Source organism: Lepidochelys kempii, chromosome 4 (assembly GCF_965140265.1).
Source record: "Lepidochelys kempii isolate rLepKem1 chromosome 4, rLepKem1.hap2, whole genome shotgun sequence".
NCBI lineage: Eukaryota > Metazoa > Chordata > Testudines > Cheloniidae > Lepidochelys > Lepidochelys kempii.
Window position 1 is genome coordinate 127,325,310 of NC_133259.1, and position 19,156 is coordinate 127,344,465.

Consider the following 19,156-nt stretch of genomic DNA (forward strand, 5'->3'; position numbering starts at 1 on the left):
GGAGCTCAATCCCTTTTCATTCATTAGATTCTAAAGGTATTCATTTCCAGAAGGTAACTGGACAAATTACGTGTCTCACAGCAACTGTTTCTTTGCCAAACCAAGAAGCTAAGTACAGCCACCCCCACACACTGTACAGCAATCATAATAACAAAGGGTGTCAGGAGGGTCATCTTTTCAAAACATAAGTCAGGCTCAATATTAATCAGGCAAACAAGTCTAGTCACATCATCAACGGAGTCATCAGTTAATGAAAACACATCCCACAAATGATTAAGGCGTTAAGTGCAAGGAGAAAGCTAGTCTATTCTAAATAGCTCAGATGAAAAGTCATGCAAAGCTGTAACACTTACATCAGAGTCCCACAATAGTCACATAGAGAAAAAAAAAGAACAAACTTTTAGGGAAAACATTTGTAGAAAAATGGAACATTGTTGCAGAGCTCAGAAATCTTCTGCAGAGCTTCATCATCGCTGCCTGTAACACCAGTGGTTAAACTGTAGTTTATTAAACTGAAATGCATGTTTTAACTCTCTCTTGTTAACATGCTTGGGCAGCAGACGTACATATTGACTTTCTATGTACATAACCTCCCGTTCCCTGAATTAAGCAGGGTAAGGATTAAAATATTTTAAAAGCCTAGAGAAACTCATGAGTTGTAATTCCGAGGTAATGTACTCACGTTTGTGTTCCTGTATAGCATCCCTTTCAAATGTGGCCCAAAAGTTAGGGTTTGTAACAAGAGGCTTTAAAACAAACAAAAGAAAAAAACCCAACAACCCTGCAACCAGTAGACATTTTCTGTGGTTTTAAGTTCCACTGGAAATAGTTTTTGAAACAAATCAATATTTCCCTGTATTCTGCAAGTGCCAGAGAACCTATAAGTGAAACTGACTAGGAACAAAAGTAAAACTGACTAAGCTATTTAATTGTCCTAACTCAAAAATGCAAACAAACAGCATACATGTGAAAAGTCAATTAGATTTTAAAAATTCTTTCCATTTCAGTAATCTCAGGTGTAATTTGTAACATGCTAAAAATAAGGATTTGGGCATATTTGTAACATACTAGCACATGATTGGTTAAAAATGCACAATTTGGTGAATGTGCCTTTAAGATCATGATCAGCTGTACCCTAAGAACCCTGCCACTGGTTGTACATGACATGTCTCCCTGCCTTGTGGGGACACACCAGAAAACATCCAACTTTATTTTACTGGGAGAGCTCCAGGAGCCGGCTTTACATGGCAACACATTGTGCATGACTAACTGAGTCTGCCAACCAAGTCTGGGATCCCGTGTTACAACTGCACTGTTGCTTTAAAGGAACACATTCTTGTATTGGTCATCCATTTGGGAGCACAACCCTCAGCCCTGCTCAGGCATATAGTCCCATTGGTCACAAACATCTTTAAGTTTCAGAGTAACAGCCGTGTTAGTCTGTCTTTGCAAAAAGAAAAGGAATACTTGTGGCACCTTAGAGACTAACCAATTTATTTGAGCATGAGCTTTCGTGAGCTACAGCTCACTTCATCGGATGCAACATCTTTAAACATTTCTTACTGTTCCCAGTTTTTGATCAGTATTTTACTGATAAGGGTCCCTCACCAAAAGCACAGTGTTTGCTATCATAACAGCGCTCCTCACAGTTCTGCTTGTTAAATCTCTTTCAGATGTACTTATTCACTATCAGAATTGAAATTGCTCTTCTCATCCGTGCAAAGGTATCTATCTGATAAGATTGGTTGAGCTGAGAGTATTTAGTAAAAAAAAAAAAAGCAGCTTTTATTTTAAAAGTGCAAATTCCAAGAAAGCTTGTTTAATATCCCATCAGGATTTGTGCATTTTCCAGATACAGCCAGCATCCAACAAACAAGCATGCATCACTGGGGATATTAATTTAACCCTTTCTGAAGATCCCAGAATGGAACCAAGTTGTGATTTCATAGTATCAATGTTCCCTGATGTTATAGCCTGATCTTTCAACAGGGCCTTAATATAGTAGAAGTAAATCAAATACTTCTTTAAAAGCCACTGGAGGGAACTTTGCCAGAAAAGGCATACCACTGAGTCAGAGTAAGAAAGGCTGACACAGGAACTGTCAAGAAGACACATTTTCATGTGTATTGTGGAACCCATTTACAATGGGCTTGGAGTTAGTGAAATTGTTCACAGAAAAGGAGGATGATTGTCCTGAATTATATCAGTACCCTGCAATGTGCAGATTGTGAGGCCAGTTAGAGTGAACAAACTGCATAATTAAGCTGTTCTGTGAAACAAACAGCTCCAGTATAAGAGGGTTCCACTGTAGTCTGATCCTGACAGATCTACTTGATTTGGAGTGATTCCAGTGCGTGCTTAGCCGACCCTTTATTCTCTCTCTGAGGAAATCAAGGGGTTGTAGATTAATAAAAATGGGAAAATACATTCCATGACACCTGTAACCAGCTGCATGTCAACTCCTATTCCACTGAAGCCAATGGCAAAACCCTCATCTGCAGCAAAGGGAACAGGACTGTGCCATAAATGTTCTGGCTCATGATACCTTTTCCTGGTTTTTTATTACTATTAATATCTGTTTCCTGAGTAATGTTTTGGGCTGTGAATGACATTCGTGGAGCATTATGCATGGAGCAGGAGCAGCAGATTGTTCCTGCAATGCTGTTTTCCAATAAAAATAATGGTTTTACATTTGGGGCAGGGACTGTTTTTTATTCTGTGTTTGTGTAGCGCCTAGCACAATGAAGTCCTGGTCCATACCTCGGCCTCTGAGACACTACATTCATATGAATAAATGAATGAATGATACAGGAGCAGGTTTCCGTGAGAAAAACAATGGAGTCTTACTTGCACTTGCACTGATGCTATTGCTCCCATGGCTACAGCTGCACCATGGCTATAAAGTGGCCTCTAATTTTCCTAGTGTAGACAAGCTTTGTGTGCCTGCTTGTTTAAACAATAAACCCTTTGGGGCTGAGACTATATTTATTCTTGCATCTTGTACAGCATTGAACACAATGTGTGTGCTAAATGAGGATAAATATGTTATCGTAGCCGTGTCAGTCCCATGACATTAGAGAGACGAAGTGGGTGAGCTAATATCTTCTATTGAACCAACTTCTGTCAGAGAGAGAGAGACATGTTTTCGAGTTTACACAGAGATCTTCAGGTCTGGGACAAGTACTCAGAGTGTCACAGATAAATACAAAAGGGAACAGATTGTTTAGAATAAGTAGGTAACACATATTTCAAGGGACCATTCAGTCCCTCCAGTCAGGGGAGAAAGTGGGAATGGAGGGTGTGGAGGGGGGAAAGGCAGCTGGGGGGGGTATTATTAGGTTACAGATTGTTGTAATAAGCCATAAATCCAGTGTCTCTATTCTGTCCATGATTTTTAGTGTCTAGAAAATTTATTAATTTAAGCTTCCAGGCTCGTCTTTTCAAAGTGTTGTGCAGGTTTCCTTTGAGGATGAGGATTGAGAGGTCAGATATAGAGTGATTGCTTTGTGAAAAGTGTTCACCCACAGGTGGTGTGGTGTGTTTGTCTTTTATCATTTTCCTGTATGAGTTCGTTCAAAAGCGTAGTGACTGTCTGGTTTCAGCCACATAGTTGTTATTGGGGCATTTAGTGTACTGGATGAGGTACACCACATGTTGTGATAGGCATGTGTAGGACCCGTGGATCCAGAGAGAACCAGCTTTCAATACAGAAACACACCCCTTGTTGTCACTTACCACCCCCACTGGAACCCATTTGGGGTATCAAACAACTACAACCCACACTTGATGGGGACCCATCCTGAAAGAAACCTTTCCCAAACCCCCTCTTCTGGCCTTCAAACAACACCCCCTCCTCTGCAACCTCTCCAAGCTCATTTTCAGAAGCAAACTCCCCACAGACCAGTACACACCAACGTAAGCCAGCACCAGACCCTGCCAGCAGGACAGATGCAAAACTCGCAGACATCTCTCCAGTGCTACAATGATCAACACTCCCCACAACACACCTTTCAAGATCCTGGGCCCTACACATGCCTATCACAATGTGTGGTGTACCTCATCCAGTGCACTAAATGCCCCAATAGCAACTATGTGGGTGAAACCAGACAGTCACTACACTCTCCAATGAACTCAGAGAGGAAAATGATGAAAGACAAAACACACCATATCACCTGTGTGTTCCTCCCCGCCCCCCTCTCCTGCTGGTAATAGCTCACCTTAAGTGATCACTCTCATTACAGTGCGTATGGTAACACCCATTGTTTCATGTTCTCTATGTATATAAATCTCCCCACTGTATTTTCCACTGAATGCATCCGATGAAGTGAGCTATAGCTCACGAAAGCTTATGCTCAAATAAATTTGTTAGTCTCTAAGGTGCCACAAGTCCTCCTTTTCTTTTTGCGAATACAGACTAACACGGCTGCTACTCTGAAACCTGTCATTTGAAATAAGTGTTAATTAGTTGGCTAAACAATCCATGCCCCTCACCGCCCCTAGAGCTGGGGCCGGGAGCAGGGCTGTGGCTCCGGGAGGCAGGGACACGGACGGGGACAGGGGTAAGGCGGCTGGGATCCCACATGTGATGTCAGTGGCTGGGCGGGACCCTGGGGCTGGCAGCAGAGCCCCCAGGCCCCTGGCAGCTGGGACCCCGCTTGCAGGGTCCGCGGCTGGGACGCTGCAGCTGAGCAGCACCCCAGGCCTGCAGCAAGACCTGGGGTGCGGGGCTGGTGGCCGAGCGGGACCGGCGGCTGAGCAGGACCAGGGGCCGGCAGTGGAGCCCCAAGCAGTAGTGGGGCCAGTGGTCAGGACCCTGGGTGGCAGGGGCTTGGAGCCGGCAGTGGGACCCCAGGCAGACAACCTGGGGGTGCTGGAGCATCCCCCACACTGCTACTTCCCGAGCCTATGCAGCTCTGTGTAAGCTCCAAAGCTTGTCTCTCCCACCAACAGAAGTTGGTCAAATAAAAGATATGACCTCACCCACCTTGTCTCAAGGATAAATAACAGTGTAGAAAGACTTAGCATCTCTCAAGCTCTTGTACAGAGCTGGGTTGCTTTTCTCCCTGCTTTTTGCAGAATTGAGAAGATACACTCATCTAATTTACTCAGGGACCAGTTCACTATTGCTTTGGAGCCAGAGAAAGGGCAGCTTGTAGAGGCACAAGATGGAGCTTCAGCGTATTCTTACCAACATGCTCCCAGTGGCTGAATTATTTGTAAATGCTTATTTTGAATAAGAAAAGGAAAATCTTAAAGGCAGTGTGTAAAGTTTAACACAGGCCACACATGAACTCCTGGGTTTAATAACATGAATAACCCCCTTTCAGAGACATAAGTAAGATTTCCTCATGGTAGTAAGCTCTATACCTGACAATGTTAAGGATTAAGCCCTTTTTTTATGAGAAACACTTCTGGATTCAAATCGATGTTGTCAGACAAGTTTATAGTCCAAACCTAGAGTTTCTTAAAGCAATAGGGGCACTTCTGAAATCTAATATGAATCGCTTTAAACAGTCTTTGTATGGTCCTGCAGTGTTGTTCACTCATTGCAAAACTGTACTAGTGCCTGAGAACCAAAAAATGAAACTGAACTTGAAAGAAAAGGGACAGTGACCAATTACCTGGTCCTGATGGCCAACCCTGACAGACAAAGGGGAGTCCTGTCCACCTGTGCCAAGTGTCTGTAAAAAGCTACCAGGTCAGAATCACCAGATCATGGAGCATTAATGTTGCAGGTAGGCAAATGGCTACACAAGAAGGCAGCAATGGAGAATCAGGCCCTGAGGCTGTGTGGGTGAGGGGAATGGGCCCTGTGGAAAGGAATGGCTGGAGAAGGTGTGGGAGCACTGCAACCCTTTGATCTTTGTGCTGTTGCATTTCCAGGGTGACAGAAGTACACACAATAAACAGTAAGTACAAAGGCTGAAGAATATATTTTAAACCCCTTTCACTGCTAATTACCTAAGGTGCCATCAGCAAATAATACAGCAAGGATTTGTTTTTATTTACCTTTAGGTAATGTCCCTTGCAGCCCAACCCTCCATTCATGGCACACTCAAAACAAAGGACTTTTCCCTCCCACCAGGATAAAGAGCAAAGGGAAGGATATGACCTACGTCTGGCAAGGAACTGATCTAATTGATGTGGTGCTGAAAACAGTGTTGACAGCCAACCCCCCAACTACAGGGCATGTCTACACTCCAGCTGCTACAGAGGCACGGCTACTGCTGAGACCCCAATGCTACCCTGCACACTACTGTGGATACCTCCCAGGAGCCCGAGACACAGCCCCGGGCATGAAAAGTGAGGACAAGGAGGATGGGGGACATGTGACTGGGGGATCCAACTATGCCATGAACCAGGACCTGTTTGAGACTCCAGTGAAGTCTAGTCAGTCCCACCAGTCGAGCATAAGTGAGCCCGATGCTGGGGAAGGAACCTCGGGTAAGCGTGTAATTTATTTCCCGTTACAGTGATGGCGTTTCCAACTTAGCAGGACACAGCTAATGACTTTTCATTAATCTGGAAGAGGTATATTACCACAAAGAGAGGTAGAGTTGTTATCTGCTTTTCTTTCCCTTGTAGAGTCAGGCAGGGGTCACATGTGGAGCAGTTCGTTTATGTACACAGGGATTGTCATAAAGATACAGCTAAGGTAGCATAAAATCCCTCCTTTACCTGTAAGGGGTTAAGAAACTCAAATAACCTGGTTGACACCTGACCAAAAGGACCAATAAGAGAAGAAGATCCTTTCAAATCTGTGGGGGAGGTTTTTTTGTTTGTGCTCTCTTTGTTGTTCTCTCTGGGACAGAGAGGGACCAGGGCAGGAAAAACCATCTCCTAAAACCCTACCTGAAATAAGCATCTAGATTACAAAAATTGTAAGTAAAGCAAGGAAATGCATTAGATTATCTTTTGTTTTAGCTTGTGAATTTTCCCTATGCTAAGAGGGAGGTTTATTCTTGTTTTTGTAACTTTGAAGTTTTGCCTAGAGGGGAATCCTCTGTGTTTTTAAAATCTTATTACCCTGTAAAATTACCTTCCATCCTGATTTTACAGAGGTGCTTCTTTTATTTTTTTATTTATAATAAAGTTCTGTTTTTAAGAACCTGATTGGTTTTTAGTGTCCTAAAAACCCAAGGGTCTGGTCTGCGCTCACCTTGTTTACCTATTTGGTTGGTATATTATTCTCAAGCCTCCCCAGGAAAGAGGGTGAAGGGACTTGGGGGGATATTTTGGGGAAACAGGAACTCCAAGTGGTCCTTTTCCTGAATCTTTGTCTAACTCACTTGGTGGTGGCAGTGATACAGTCCAAGGACAAGGAAGAATTTGTACCTTGGGGAAGTTTTTAACCTAAACTGGTAGAAATAAGCTTAGAGGGTCTTTCATGTGGGTCCCCACATCTGTACCCTAGAGTTCAGAGTGGGGAGGGAACCCTGACAGGGATGTCCCTTGAATCCTTGATGAAACATTCATGGAGGTACTCTGCAATCCTCTCCTGAAGGTTTCTAGGCATGGCTGCCTTATTTCTACCTCTGTGGTAGGACACTTTCCCACGACAGTTAGCAATAACTTTGGTAGTCACCATTTCAGTAAAGAGGCTAGTGGCACATGGGCTCAGGCAGCTCTGGGACACCAGCAGCAGCTGTGCTCTCAGTGCCTTTGTTACCCTCAGGAGTGAGATATCAGCTAGAATCACCCCCAGTAGAAAATGATGCCGATATTCAGTGCCATTGCCCTATATTCATAGCTTCATGCAACCGAGCAATTCCGATCTCAGGCCATACTCACCAGGGCCGGTGCTGTGAGCAGAGGTGACACATGGGGGGGCATGAGGGGTGATGAGCCCACCCACCCCAGACTGGCTGCTTGGCTTGTACTGAGCACGCTCACCCAGATTGACCATGCTCAGTAACACTGCTGAAGCTGGCTGCCCTCTCTCTGCCCCCCCACTATCACCAGGCACTGGTCATCTGTGGCTGTGAGAGGTGCCATGTACAAGCCCTCTGAAATAGAAGTGTCAATAACCATGTCTGGTTTAAAACTTTAGAGGAGCTAGGGACGGGAATTCTGATTCTTCACTTCTGCTGTGACAATACTGACAATGGTACCTCTGTGTGTTTTATCTGCAGCTGCTGTTGCTAAAGCCTTGAGGGATGCCCCCTCCACACCCAGGGTACACCTGAGCCCAATAAAGAGGAGAAAGAAGAGGACTCGAGATGACATGTTCAGTGAGATCCTACAAGCCAGTGCTGCATCAGACCATGACCAGGGGATCTGGAGGATGAATATTGCAAACTATATGGAGAAGGAAAGAGTGGACAGGAGAAAGGCCCAGGAGTCAGAGAGGGAGATGCACTGGAATATAATGGGGCTTCTCTGGCAGCAAACATGGATGCTGCAGACTCTTGTGGACTGTTAGGATAAAGATATTCAGGCCTGTCTGCAAAGGCCTGTACTTTAAGAATTTAGGGGTATTCTTATCACTTGGCTAGTTCTAGAGGTATAAAAGAAAGAATCAAAATCACTGTCTGCTGGTGTAAGGGCCTTCTCTTACTGTGACAGTCTGAGGCCCTGTTCTTAGGCTAAGGCCTTTGGCTAAGCAGCAGAGGCAGCCATAAGCTAGGAAGCGACCGGTCACATCCTCACATTCCAAACTAGTCACACTGAAAGAAGGTGCTATTGGGCTGTTAGGAATACAATCCTGTCCTGATAATGCCTATCGCCTCCAGAGAAAGGGAAGTGCCTAGAAAATGTAAAAGGAAACAGCATCCTGTCTGGCAAGAACTTATCAATACTGGGATGTGAAATCCTCACTTCTGTATTGTTTTGTCATTATAGTTCCCACTTTGCTCTTGTTTGTCTGTATAATCTCTGTCTGGTTCTGTGATTGTTCCTGTCTGCTGTATAATTAATTTTGCTGGGTGTAAACTAATTAAGGTGGTGGGATATAATTGGTTACATAATCATGTTACAATATGTTAGGATTGGTTAGTTAAATTTCAGGAAAATGATTGGTTAAGGTATAGCTAAGCGGAACTCAAGTTTTACTATATAATCTGTAGTCAATGAGGAAGTGAGGGGGTGTGGGTGTGGGGGGGAGTGGGGGTGGTTGTGGGAGATGGGAACAGGGAATGGGGGTAAGGAAATTGCAATCATGTTTTGCTAAAGGGGGAAATGGGAACAGGGAATGGGGGTAAGGAAATTGGAATAATGTTTTGCTAAGGGCAGGAATGGGAACAGGGACACAGGTGTAAGGCTCTGTGGTGTCAGAGCTGGGAAGGAGGACACTAAGGAAGGAAACTGGAATCATGCTTGCTGGAAGTTCACCCCAATAAACATCGAATTGTTTGCACCTTTGGACTTCGGGTATTGTTGCTCTCTGTTCATGCGAGAAGGATCAGGGAAGTAAGTGGGTGAAGGAATAAGCCCCCTAACATCTCAAAAATCCCTTTGCAGTCCATGGAGAGCTCCATCACAGCACCTCCCTATATCCCAATCAACACTTCACGTGGCATCAGGGGCCGCATCCCTACTGCACACCAGGGGACATTAAGTACAACCACAGCTTCAAATACACTGAGCCGTGAGAGCCACGATGTAGTATGTGTAACTATAATGGACATGAATGTTACTTCTCATTCTTTAAGCTCTGTTCCAAAAATTTGTTAAGGTTTTAATGCAGTGGTTCCCAAACTAGGGGTGCTGCTTGCTCAGGGAAACTCCCTGGTGTGCCGGGCTGGTTTGTTTACCTGCAGCGTCCGCCGCTTCAGCCAATCACAGCTCCCACTGGCCGCGGTTCGCCGTGCTTGGCCTCTGGAGGCTGCGGGAAGTGGCGCGGGCCAAGGGATATGCTGACCGCCCTTCCCGCAGCCCCTATTGGCCTGGAGCGGCAATAATACGCATTATTATACCCTGCTGCAAATCCATTCATTATACCCTGCACATTGCCTTGAGTCACAGCCCTGCATAGCAGGAGACGATTAATGGCCCTGCACATTTGCATGACAACAGCCCTCACAGTGCATTTTCCGACTCCAAAATGATTTCCCACTGGTAGCAATCCAGGGTTGCAAGTTTCCATAGTGCAATTGCCACTCGCTTCTCCACTGTCAGTGCAGCTCTCATTCTGGTGTCCCTGTGCTGGAGATCCAGGAACGTGGCCTTGCACATCCATACATTCTGCAGCCACTGCTCGTCATCCCAAACCTGCATTCCAATGCGAGCCCACCAGTCAGTGCTCATTTCTCAGGCCCAGAAGTGGCACACTGCCATTTCCAGCTGCTCCATGACCACCACCACCAACCCTGAATTGGTTCTCGCCACATCCAACAGCAATCTGACCTCTAGGAAATCATCATGTTCCCCACGGCGCTTCTTGTGGTTTTGCAAATACTGGAGGACCATGCGTCCTGTGCTCACAATGTTCATGATAACTGTGCAAAGCTGAGCAGGCTCCATGCTTCTGTCAGAGATGCCGTACAGCGACAGGTCCCATGCAGGTTCATGGTATTTTCAAAATAAGTGCAAAAATTATGGGATAAAGATGGCACGACAGGGTAGAAACTTGACCCTGCAGTCCCAGTTAACCCTGTCCAACTCATTTCTGTCCCACCATGCTTTGCCAAAACTTCCCAAAAAGTCAGTGAGCTGAATGGCGGCAAGTTGCACCCTGGGATGCCTAACCATGGTGCACCACATTGCGCATCGACAGAAACACTCCTACTGAGTACACGCAGCGCTGACGCAAGAAGCAAAGTTTGCATGTGCACAAGGACTAAAGTAACTGTGGCGGCTTTATGCCAACGTAACTTGTGGCGGCAAAAGTTTGTAGTGTAGACATGCCCTGAGAGGTGGTATCTAGGTTGGCATTCTTCCATTGACCTAGCAGTGTCTACACCAGAACTTAGGTCAGCTTAACAACGTCACAGGGGGGTGAAATTTTTCACGGCCCTGAGCGATGTAGCGAGGTCAATCTAAGTTTTAGGTATAGACCAGGTCTATGTTAGAGAAATCTGTACTGGTGTAAATGCATCTACGTAGTGACATCTGTGCAAACCCCTAGTGTAGACACACTGTACCAGTGCAAGACGAGGCTGGGACTGGTGTGATGTACCCTGGTCATTTTCTCTTGCTTAGTCACAATCGCAGCAGAGCAAGCCCTGTTTTACACTGGCACAATGCATCTATGCTGGGGATTTGCACTGGTGGAGCAATGGTGGCACAAAACTCCCCAATATCCACAGGGCTGAAGTCAAAGCACTCCACAGCCTCTGTAATGCAGGTCAGTGAGTGAAAGAAAGAGCTCACGGAAATGCATGGTTAGCAACGAAACACACACAGCGCAGCCCCGAGTCTCGTTTTTCACAGTTACAAACTCATTCATTGTTGCCCCAGCCTTATTCAGTTGTCCTCTTTGTTAAGAAAGCCAGGGAGCAAGAATAAAAACAGCAAGACATCGCAGGTGAATGCAGCCGTGCGCACAAGGGATGCGTGGAATCCAGCACTCACCTCTGAGGATTCGGCACACCGAACAACATGAGCACACTGAAAGAGGAGCCGAACATTAAGAATCAATTGTGCTGCATCAACAATAACACTTAGAAAGCACTTAACTTTTCTTCTCAAGCTCTGTACAATCATGACTCAGTCTTGTGAGGTAGATAAGTGTTACCATCTCCATGTAACAATGGGGGGACAGACACAGAGATCTTAAATGCTTTACTGAAGGCCACTGCAGATAGGGAGTGGTAGAGCAGGGGTTAGGTACAGAAGTTCCAAGCTCCCAGTCCTGTGCTCAGACCACTGGATAACACTGCCCTCTGACAAGCCTTTAATAGTCTCTGTAAGACTGAATAAGCCACCCTGCACACAACGTGTGGAGGTTATATGAGAATAACCACACAGCTCCATAATGTAGGGTTTGTATCCATACAGATCTATTTAATTCAATAGATTTACAGAGGAGTTATGTTGGAAGCATTGGTTTAGTCATTCACCCAGCTTCTGAGCATTACATCAGAATGGTCATTACTATCACTACAAATCAGACATGGACAGAGTGTCAAAATCTTTCTCTCGCAAGGACTCAACAGGCTGTACTTCAGTGGTGTTACACTTGGGATGGAAATGGTCCAGGGAGTTCTACAGAACCCTTCAGTCCCAAAGCACTGGTAACTCACAAGTTGTGACCTTCACCTGCAGGCAAGTGGCACCTGTCTTTTAAAACATCTGAGAAATTGCTCCCAGTCTGGTCCTTACCATGTATGCCCCCAACTGATCCCTATACATGGAGAAGAGAAACATTGACACTAAGAGGAAATGGCTTTTGCAAAGCAAGGTTTGATCCATCGAGCCATCTGATCACTGAGGGCCTGATTCTTGTTTCAAACCGGCACACTCAAGTCAATGTCAGTGTAAAACCAGTGTAAAAGAGAGGTGCCGGAGACTCATAAGAACATAAGAATGGCCCTACTGGGTCAGACCAAAGGTCCATCTAGCCCAGTATCCTGTCTTCCGACAGTGGCCAGTGCCAGGTGCCCCAGAAGGAATGAACAGAACAGGTAATCATCAAGTGATCCATCTCCTGTCGCTCATTCAGCTTCTGGCAAACAGAGGCTAGGGACTCCATTCCTGCTCATCCTGGCTAATAGCCATTGATGGACCTATCCTCCATGAATTTATCTAGTTCTTTTTTGAACCCAGTTATGGTATTGGCCTTCACAACATCCTCTGGCAAGGAGGTCCACAGGTTGACTGTGCATTGTGTGAAGAAATACTTCCTTTTATTTGTTTTAAACCTGCTGCCTATTAATTTAGTTTTGTGACCCCTAGTTGTTGTGTTATGAGAAGTAGTAAACAACACGTCCTTATCTACTTTCTCTACACCAGTCATGATTTTATAGACCTCAATGACATCTCACCTTTTCCAAGCTGAAAAGTCCCAGTCTTATTAATCTCTCCTCATTCGGAAGCCATTCCATACCCCTAATGAATACTCCATGAGGTCTGCTAGGGACTTTGCTATCGATTTTACACAGAAGGCAGTCAGGTACTACAGTGAAGGGGGGCAAGATGAAACTCTATGGGATAGATAGATTAGATCAGAACCAAACCCTAAACTCAATTCCTAAGGCTCTGCTTAACTCACCATGCTGCTGTCCAAAAAAGAAATAGCAGGAAGAGTGAAAGACAGCAGTTCTGATCTCACTTACAGATAATCCCTTCAAGGGGGTTTATTTTCCCAATATGTATCTTAGTTCATGTAATAGACATATTTTGCCTCCCATCCCCACCCCATCATATGTTCACTCCCAGAGTCGTTGTGGTTAGTAGATGCATCGAAGTTTGGGAACACCCAAATGACCAATTTGTCATGCACTTAGCATCTGCTCTGCAAATCCTTAGTTTGAGAAGTTATAAGAAAACCCCAGTCTGGCCCTGATTCTCCACTTTGTAGAGCCGTGGCAGCCTCAGGGAGCCGGCTGCATCTTCCCAGTTCAGGGCCACCTGGCCTCAGCACAAAGTTAGAGCGGAAAGAATCCTGCTCTAACTTACATTGCTGGTGCTAGGATTCTTCTGCCAAAGGAGTGTGAGTGCACTCTGGTTGCAGTAGGGTGGGAAGTCCAGCTGCTTACCCCTGTCCATGGCTCTCCAGACATGGTACTGCTTGACTGGCAAATCTCTCACTTGCACACACACACTGTTCACAAATTTTATTACAAAACATCAAATCACACACAATTCACCTGGATCCTTGATTTTGTGAGGGACTCTGAACTCAGCCCAGCTTTGCTGAACGGTTCATGAACAGTTCGGTTAACCAAGGCCCAGCTTTGGAAGAGCCGAGGTCAATGTCTGGCGTCAGTGTGAAACCAGGCCAAAATCAGCAAGAACAAAACACAAGGGCTGGTCTGCTCACAAGATCAAACAAATATCTAAAGCAGGTTTATTGGTTATTTTGGTGGAAGTCTGCATGTGAACACTTATTTTGGATTAAGAATGTCCTATTTTGTTATGAACCCTCTTATGTCAGATTGAGAGTGTCCTGTTAATAAAACAAAATATGACACACAAATTGGAGCCAAGTGTGTTCACACACAAACTTGCACTGGAATAATACAAGTGTGAATTAAAAGCAATTTTATTATTTTGGTGTAGGTTTGTGTATAGACAAACCTTTACAAATGGGGGGATGAAAAAACATCACCAGAGATCCTTACAAATTCTTAAGGTTATAAATTGCAAGATGCTCAAATATGATGATAGTGGTAACCACGGAACAGACATTACCGGTAGATCCCAGGACTCAAAGCAAACCTTGAGAGGTGCAAATTCACATAAATCTGAAACCCAGCAAACCTTTACACAGACCCCACCAGGAATTGAAACTACTAGATTTCAAACAACTCTACTTTTCACTTCACTGACCAGCCTCCAAATGCTGACAAACCTGCTGCTTTCCAGAAGAACCTAACCTCTCCCCAGAATCAAGCAGGGCAGTTACAGGAGTTTTGGTCTGAGGGTGATACAGAAGAGTTCTGGAAAACATTGTCTGGGACAATCTACTAACTAACAAGCTTTCAGATTAATTTATCTGAAATTTATCTGCTCAAGCCACACATTTTGGATCTGGGCCCACAAAGCTTTTCACACCTGAACTTGCAAAAATCTTTATAATGAAATCTCTCCCTCTTCTGACCTCCACACTTTTCTGACAAAGCAAAATTTGTGCTGCTTTTCTGTTTTTGTCCTCCCAGAAGCTGAATCCAATCAAATACATTTCAGAGGCAATTGCTCCTATTCCTCTCCCTTCCCCCACACTTACGGGACATCCCTCATAAATAGCTTTCAAATCTCGGCATCTATCCTTACACATATATTGATAGCGGTTTTATTCATGAGTTGTCTGTCTATAGTGCATTATCTTAAAATATGACTGTCATAATATCTACTGTACATTTCAGTGGTGATTCAAGAGGACAGGCAGGGTAGGCACTGGTGCACCTAATTCACACAAAATACACACTATGGCATGGGTATAATTTTCAAAATTAGGTGACGTAGAAGCGTAAGGCTCCTAATTTTCTTTTGAAAATGGGACTAAGTCTCACTGAAAGTCATTGGGACTTAAGCTCTTGAGTTACATCTGAAAATGGGACTTGTGTCACTTACGGACTTTTGAAGATTTTACCCTACACTCTTTACTCCTTACGATAAATGGACTCTGAGTGTCAATTTCACCCACCCACATTCATCAGTCACCGGACTCCACTGGTACATGAGAGCTGTCAGCTCAGCATGTTTGTCCTGATTGACACAATCTTGCGGCAGGATTGTTTTGTCTATGTGCAATTGTAAGCCACTGTTAATGTGTATCATACATCCTGCTCTGTGCTGCCCTGCAGAGGATGAGAATCTGCTGCAGCCCCAGGGCCTGACTCCTTAGAACAGTGGTTCTCAACCAGGGGTACACATACCCCTCGGGGTAGGTAGAGGTCTTCCAGGGGTACATCAACTCACCTAGATATTTGCCTCGTTTTACAACAGGCTACATAAAAAGCACTAGCGAAGTTAGTACAAACTAAAATTTCGTACAGACAATGACTTGTTTATTCTGCTCTATATACTGAAATGTAAGTACAATATTTATATTCCAATTGATTCATTTTTACCATATAATTATAAAATAAGAAAGTAAGAAATTTTTCAATAATAGTGTGCTGTGACACTTTTGTATTTTTAGCTCTGATTTTGTAAGCAAGTAATTTTTAAGTGAACTGTAACTTGTGATAAGCAAGACACATCAGACTCCTGAAGTGGGTACGGGAGTCTGGAAAGGTTGAGAGCCAATGCATTAGTTCAAGCTGTAGAAACTCTTCTTCTCTGGAAGTTTAAGGTTCAATCCTTGGTGTCTGCCAGAATGGTGGCCATCACACAGCAATCTTGCTCCCTCCTTTAATTACCCTGACCCTAAGCTTCAGTGGTGTGCTGCTATCCTGTGAACGTAAGCATTGCAACGTCTATGTATCTCCATGTCCTTGTACCAGTGCTTCCTGCATTCCGCTGTTGCTCCACTTTGAGGATCAGTGAGTGGAGAAAAAACACCAGAAAATACAAGACTGAGGAAAATGCTGAGACTTACCTGAGCTGCCCGTGCTTTCTGACGCACTTCTGGATGTTTTGGGCTTGCTCTGTTTGCTGCTTGTTCGTACAGTGACTGGAGGAGGTACAGGGCTGCTGCTGTCTCCTCGAATGGTTGAGAGATCCTGCATGCTAAAGCTCCTGAGTCTCTCAGACAGAGCCCCTTGTCCCTGGTCAAACAAACAATACACACAAGTCAGAGTCCATGACACAACATTTTAAGCTCCCCTCCTTCTAAGACCTTGTCTACACTACAGGTTACTTTGAGAAATGTAAGTTATGCATTGCTCAGGGTTGTGGATTATTCACACTCCTGGTCAGTTATACCGACCTAAGTGCTGGTGTAGACAGCCCTATGTCAGCAGGAGAGCTTCTCCCACCAACATAGCTACCACCTCTGACGGAGGGAGGAGTTATTAAGTTGACGGGAGATCTCTCTCCCCTCAGGCTTGCTGCAGCCTTTTAAAGGGGACACATGGGCCAGGTCTACACTATGTCAGAAAGGGGTCCAAAAAAAAAAAAAGGACACACCTGATTGATGTAGCTATGCCAACAAAACCTGCCATGCAGACACAGCTATACCCGCAAGACAGTCCTTTTGTCTGTTGAGCTAAGTCACTCAAGGAGGTGGTTTAACTATACTGGCAAAAAAGCTCCTTATGTCAGTATAAGATGATGATATAGCTATAATAGCAAAGCCTTTCTAGTGTAGACTAGCCTATATACTGTGCTCTTCCTAGGAGACTTTACTTTTGTTCTTTCTTGTTTATCTTGTTCTAAAACAAAAGGGCATTTTAGATAGATGGTGTATGCTGTGTTTCTTGAGTGGTGACAATACCATGGACACAGATGTTTCCCTCTGCTGGTTTTTCATCTTGACAACCATGCCCCTTGAACAGAGGTAATTTAAAAATCCAATCTTCCCCACTTCACTCTCCTATCTTCCCCATGACTGGATGCCTAAATCCTTTCTTCCACTTTCCTTCCTGTCTCTGGGCCACTCTCAGAAGCTACCTTTATTATTGCAACCAAGTGATAGCTTCATTTGGTCTAGAACTAAGGAGATGAGTGGCTTTATTTTTAATACACGCTACGCCACAGTAGTGCCATCTAATCAATGGTCCCATGGAGAGCTTCCGAACAAAGAAATGAGGTATGAATATAATCTGTGTGTCCATTATATTTGTCTATAACTGTTATAACTGCAGTGTGGTTATAATGTGGCACTGTGATGAAATCTGTGCTGAATGTGCTTGAGACAAGGTGGGTGAGGTAACATCTTTTATTGGACCCACTTCTGTCAGTAAAAGAGACAAGCTTTCGAACTACACAGAGCTCTTCTTCCAGCACCTAAAACTTGTCGCTTTCACAAACAGAAGTTGGTCCAATAAAAGATCTCTCACCCACCTTGTGTGTCTCATATTCTGGGACCAACCCGGCTACAACAACACAGCAAACAACCACTGAATGTGCTTGACTTTCTTGCTGATAAAGTAAAGCATGCTTGTTTCTTTATTCCTTCTCTTTAGGGTAAGGAATAAAGAACAAGCATTACTATTCATAGACTCTCTAGCAAGGTTTATTACTGAGCCATATGGAAGGATGCTCATCACAAACACAATGGCAAAATGTTAAAATTCCTGCTATTTCTTGAAAAAGTTATATCCAAAACATTGAGGGGGGGGGATCCTATGAATTGTCATAGCTCAATTGAAGTCGATGGAGCTATCACAGTTTACACAAGTTGAGGATTTGGCCCATGGATTTCCAGCTCATTTCCCCCACCTTTTCACTGTCACTCTTTATAGGAAAATCTTGCCTTTTCAGCAGTCTATGGGTAAAATTTCACCATTTCATCACCGATCTTTGCTGTTTGCCTGCCAACATGTCTGTCTGAGCCCAATTAGCAAAATGGCATGACTTTGACTACAGCAGAATTTGAACATTTTCAAAGTGAAACAACACATTTTCTTCCACAAACTGAGAAATGTCATTACTGGTCAAATATGTGAATTTTCATGAATACGCATGAACATCTGGTTTCACATACACACTTTTGCAAGGCCAATATGTAGTTTTGTGCAGTTCTAGTTAAATTTGCAGTAAAAGTCTGTTATGCAGTAATAAGGTTTGTTATCCAGTAATAAGACTTGACATATAGTAGCAATATTTATTAAACAGCAAAATAAAATAATAATAATAAATAAAAAAATTTGTAGTAACTGGCTTTACTGTACAGTAAGATATTGTTACATACATCAGAAAAGACATTTTGACTCATGACTGGCTCAAAACAGTCCCATGATGAGTCAAGAAATTTATGTTCTTTCCTGCCTTAGGCCTTGATCCTAAAACCCCTATGAATGTGCTTAACTTTACACAACTGAGTAGTCCCAGGGATTTCAATGCATCATATGCATATGTAATTGCGAGATCCAGAATCTAAATCCCTACATATAATAAATTCTCTTTAGTTTTGAAAACTAAAAAAATAGTACAAAAGACCACAGAGATATTTAGCTTTAAAAGTTACTGATTAGATACATCACATGCTAAGTTTCTCTAAACTTTGCAACTATTAATATCTGCAGAACTGAACATCAACATTCACAACCCTAAGAGGCAAATATTGACCAAGATAAATTCATCTTGAAGGATAAGAAACCTTGATGTTACCCAAAACAAGAAGTCAGGATATGTATTGTTACATACATTCTGAATGTCTTCATCTGAAATATCTGGAAATATCTTTATTATGGCAATTCATTTTTAAATCTGTAACTAAATTTAAAAAATAACCTTTTAATGGGAGATGAATTTAGAGGCCTGAAGAAAAAATGCTGCATTTGAAGCCAATGAGACTCTTCATAGGAGAAACATTAATTCATGTGCACAAGTAAACTTAAAATGGCCTCAATGTTTGAAACAATTTTTGTTAAAAAATAAAATCAGAAATGGGCCAATAACTTCTTTAGCCAGGTCCGATTCATTGCAATTTAATTACAAATAAATA

General features: G+C 43.6%; 2 protein-coding genes across 3 annotated transcripts in view; one reads left to right on the top strand and one right to left on the bottom strand.

Annotated features, from left to right (window-relative positions):
* The window catches only part of MRPL35 (mitochondrial ribosomal protein L35), a 31,652-nt gene extending 22,631 nt beyond the window's left edge, over positions 1-9,021 (top strand). Inside the window, exons 5-7 of the mRNA XM_073342864.1 lie at positions 5,884-5,909; positions 6,016-6,444; positions 8,133-9,021. Of these exons, the coding sequence (XP_073198965.1) occupies positions 5,884-5,909; positions 6,016-6,444; positions 8,133-8,422 (745 nt within the window). The 3' untranslated portion in view covers positions 8,423-9,021. The remainder of the gene's footprint in view (positions 1-5,883; positions 5,910-6,015; positions 6,445-8,132) is intronic.
* The window catches only part of REEP1 (receptor accessory protein 1), a 106,500-nt gene that overhangs the window by 16,736 nt on the left and 70,608 nt on the right, over positions 1-19,156 (bottom strand). For both annotated transcript variants that reach the window (XM_073342861.1, XM_073342863.1), the window contains one exon: positions 16,145-16,313. In XM_073342861.1, coding sequence (XP_073198962.1) covers positions 16,145-16,313 — 169 coding nt within the window. The remainder of the gene's footprint in view (positions 1-16,144; positions 16,314-19,156) is intronic.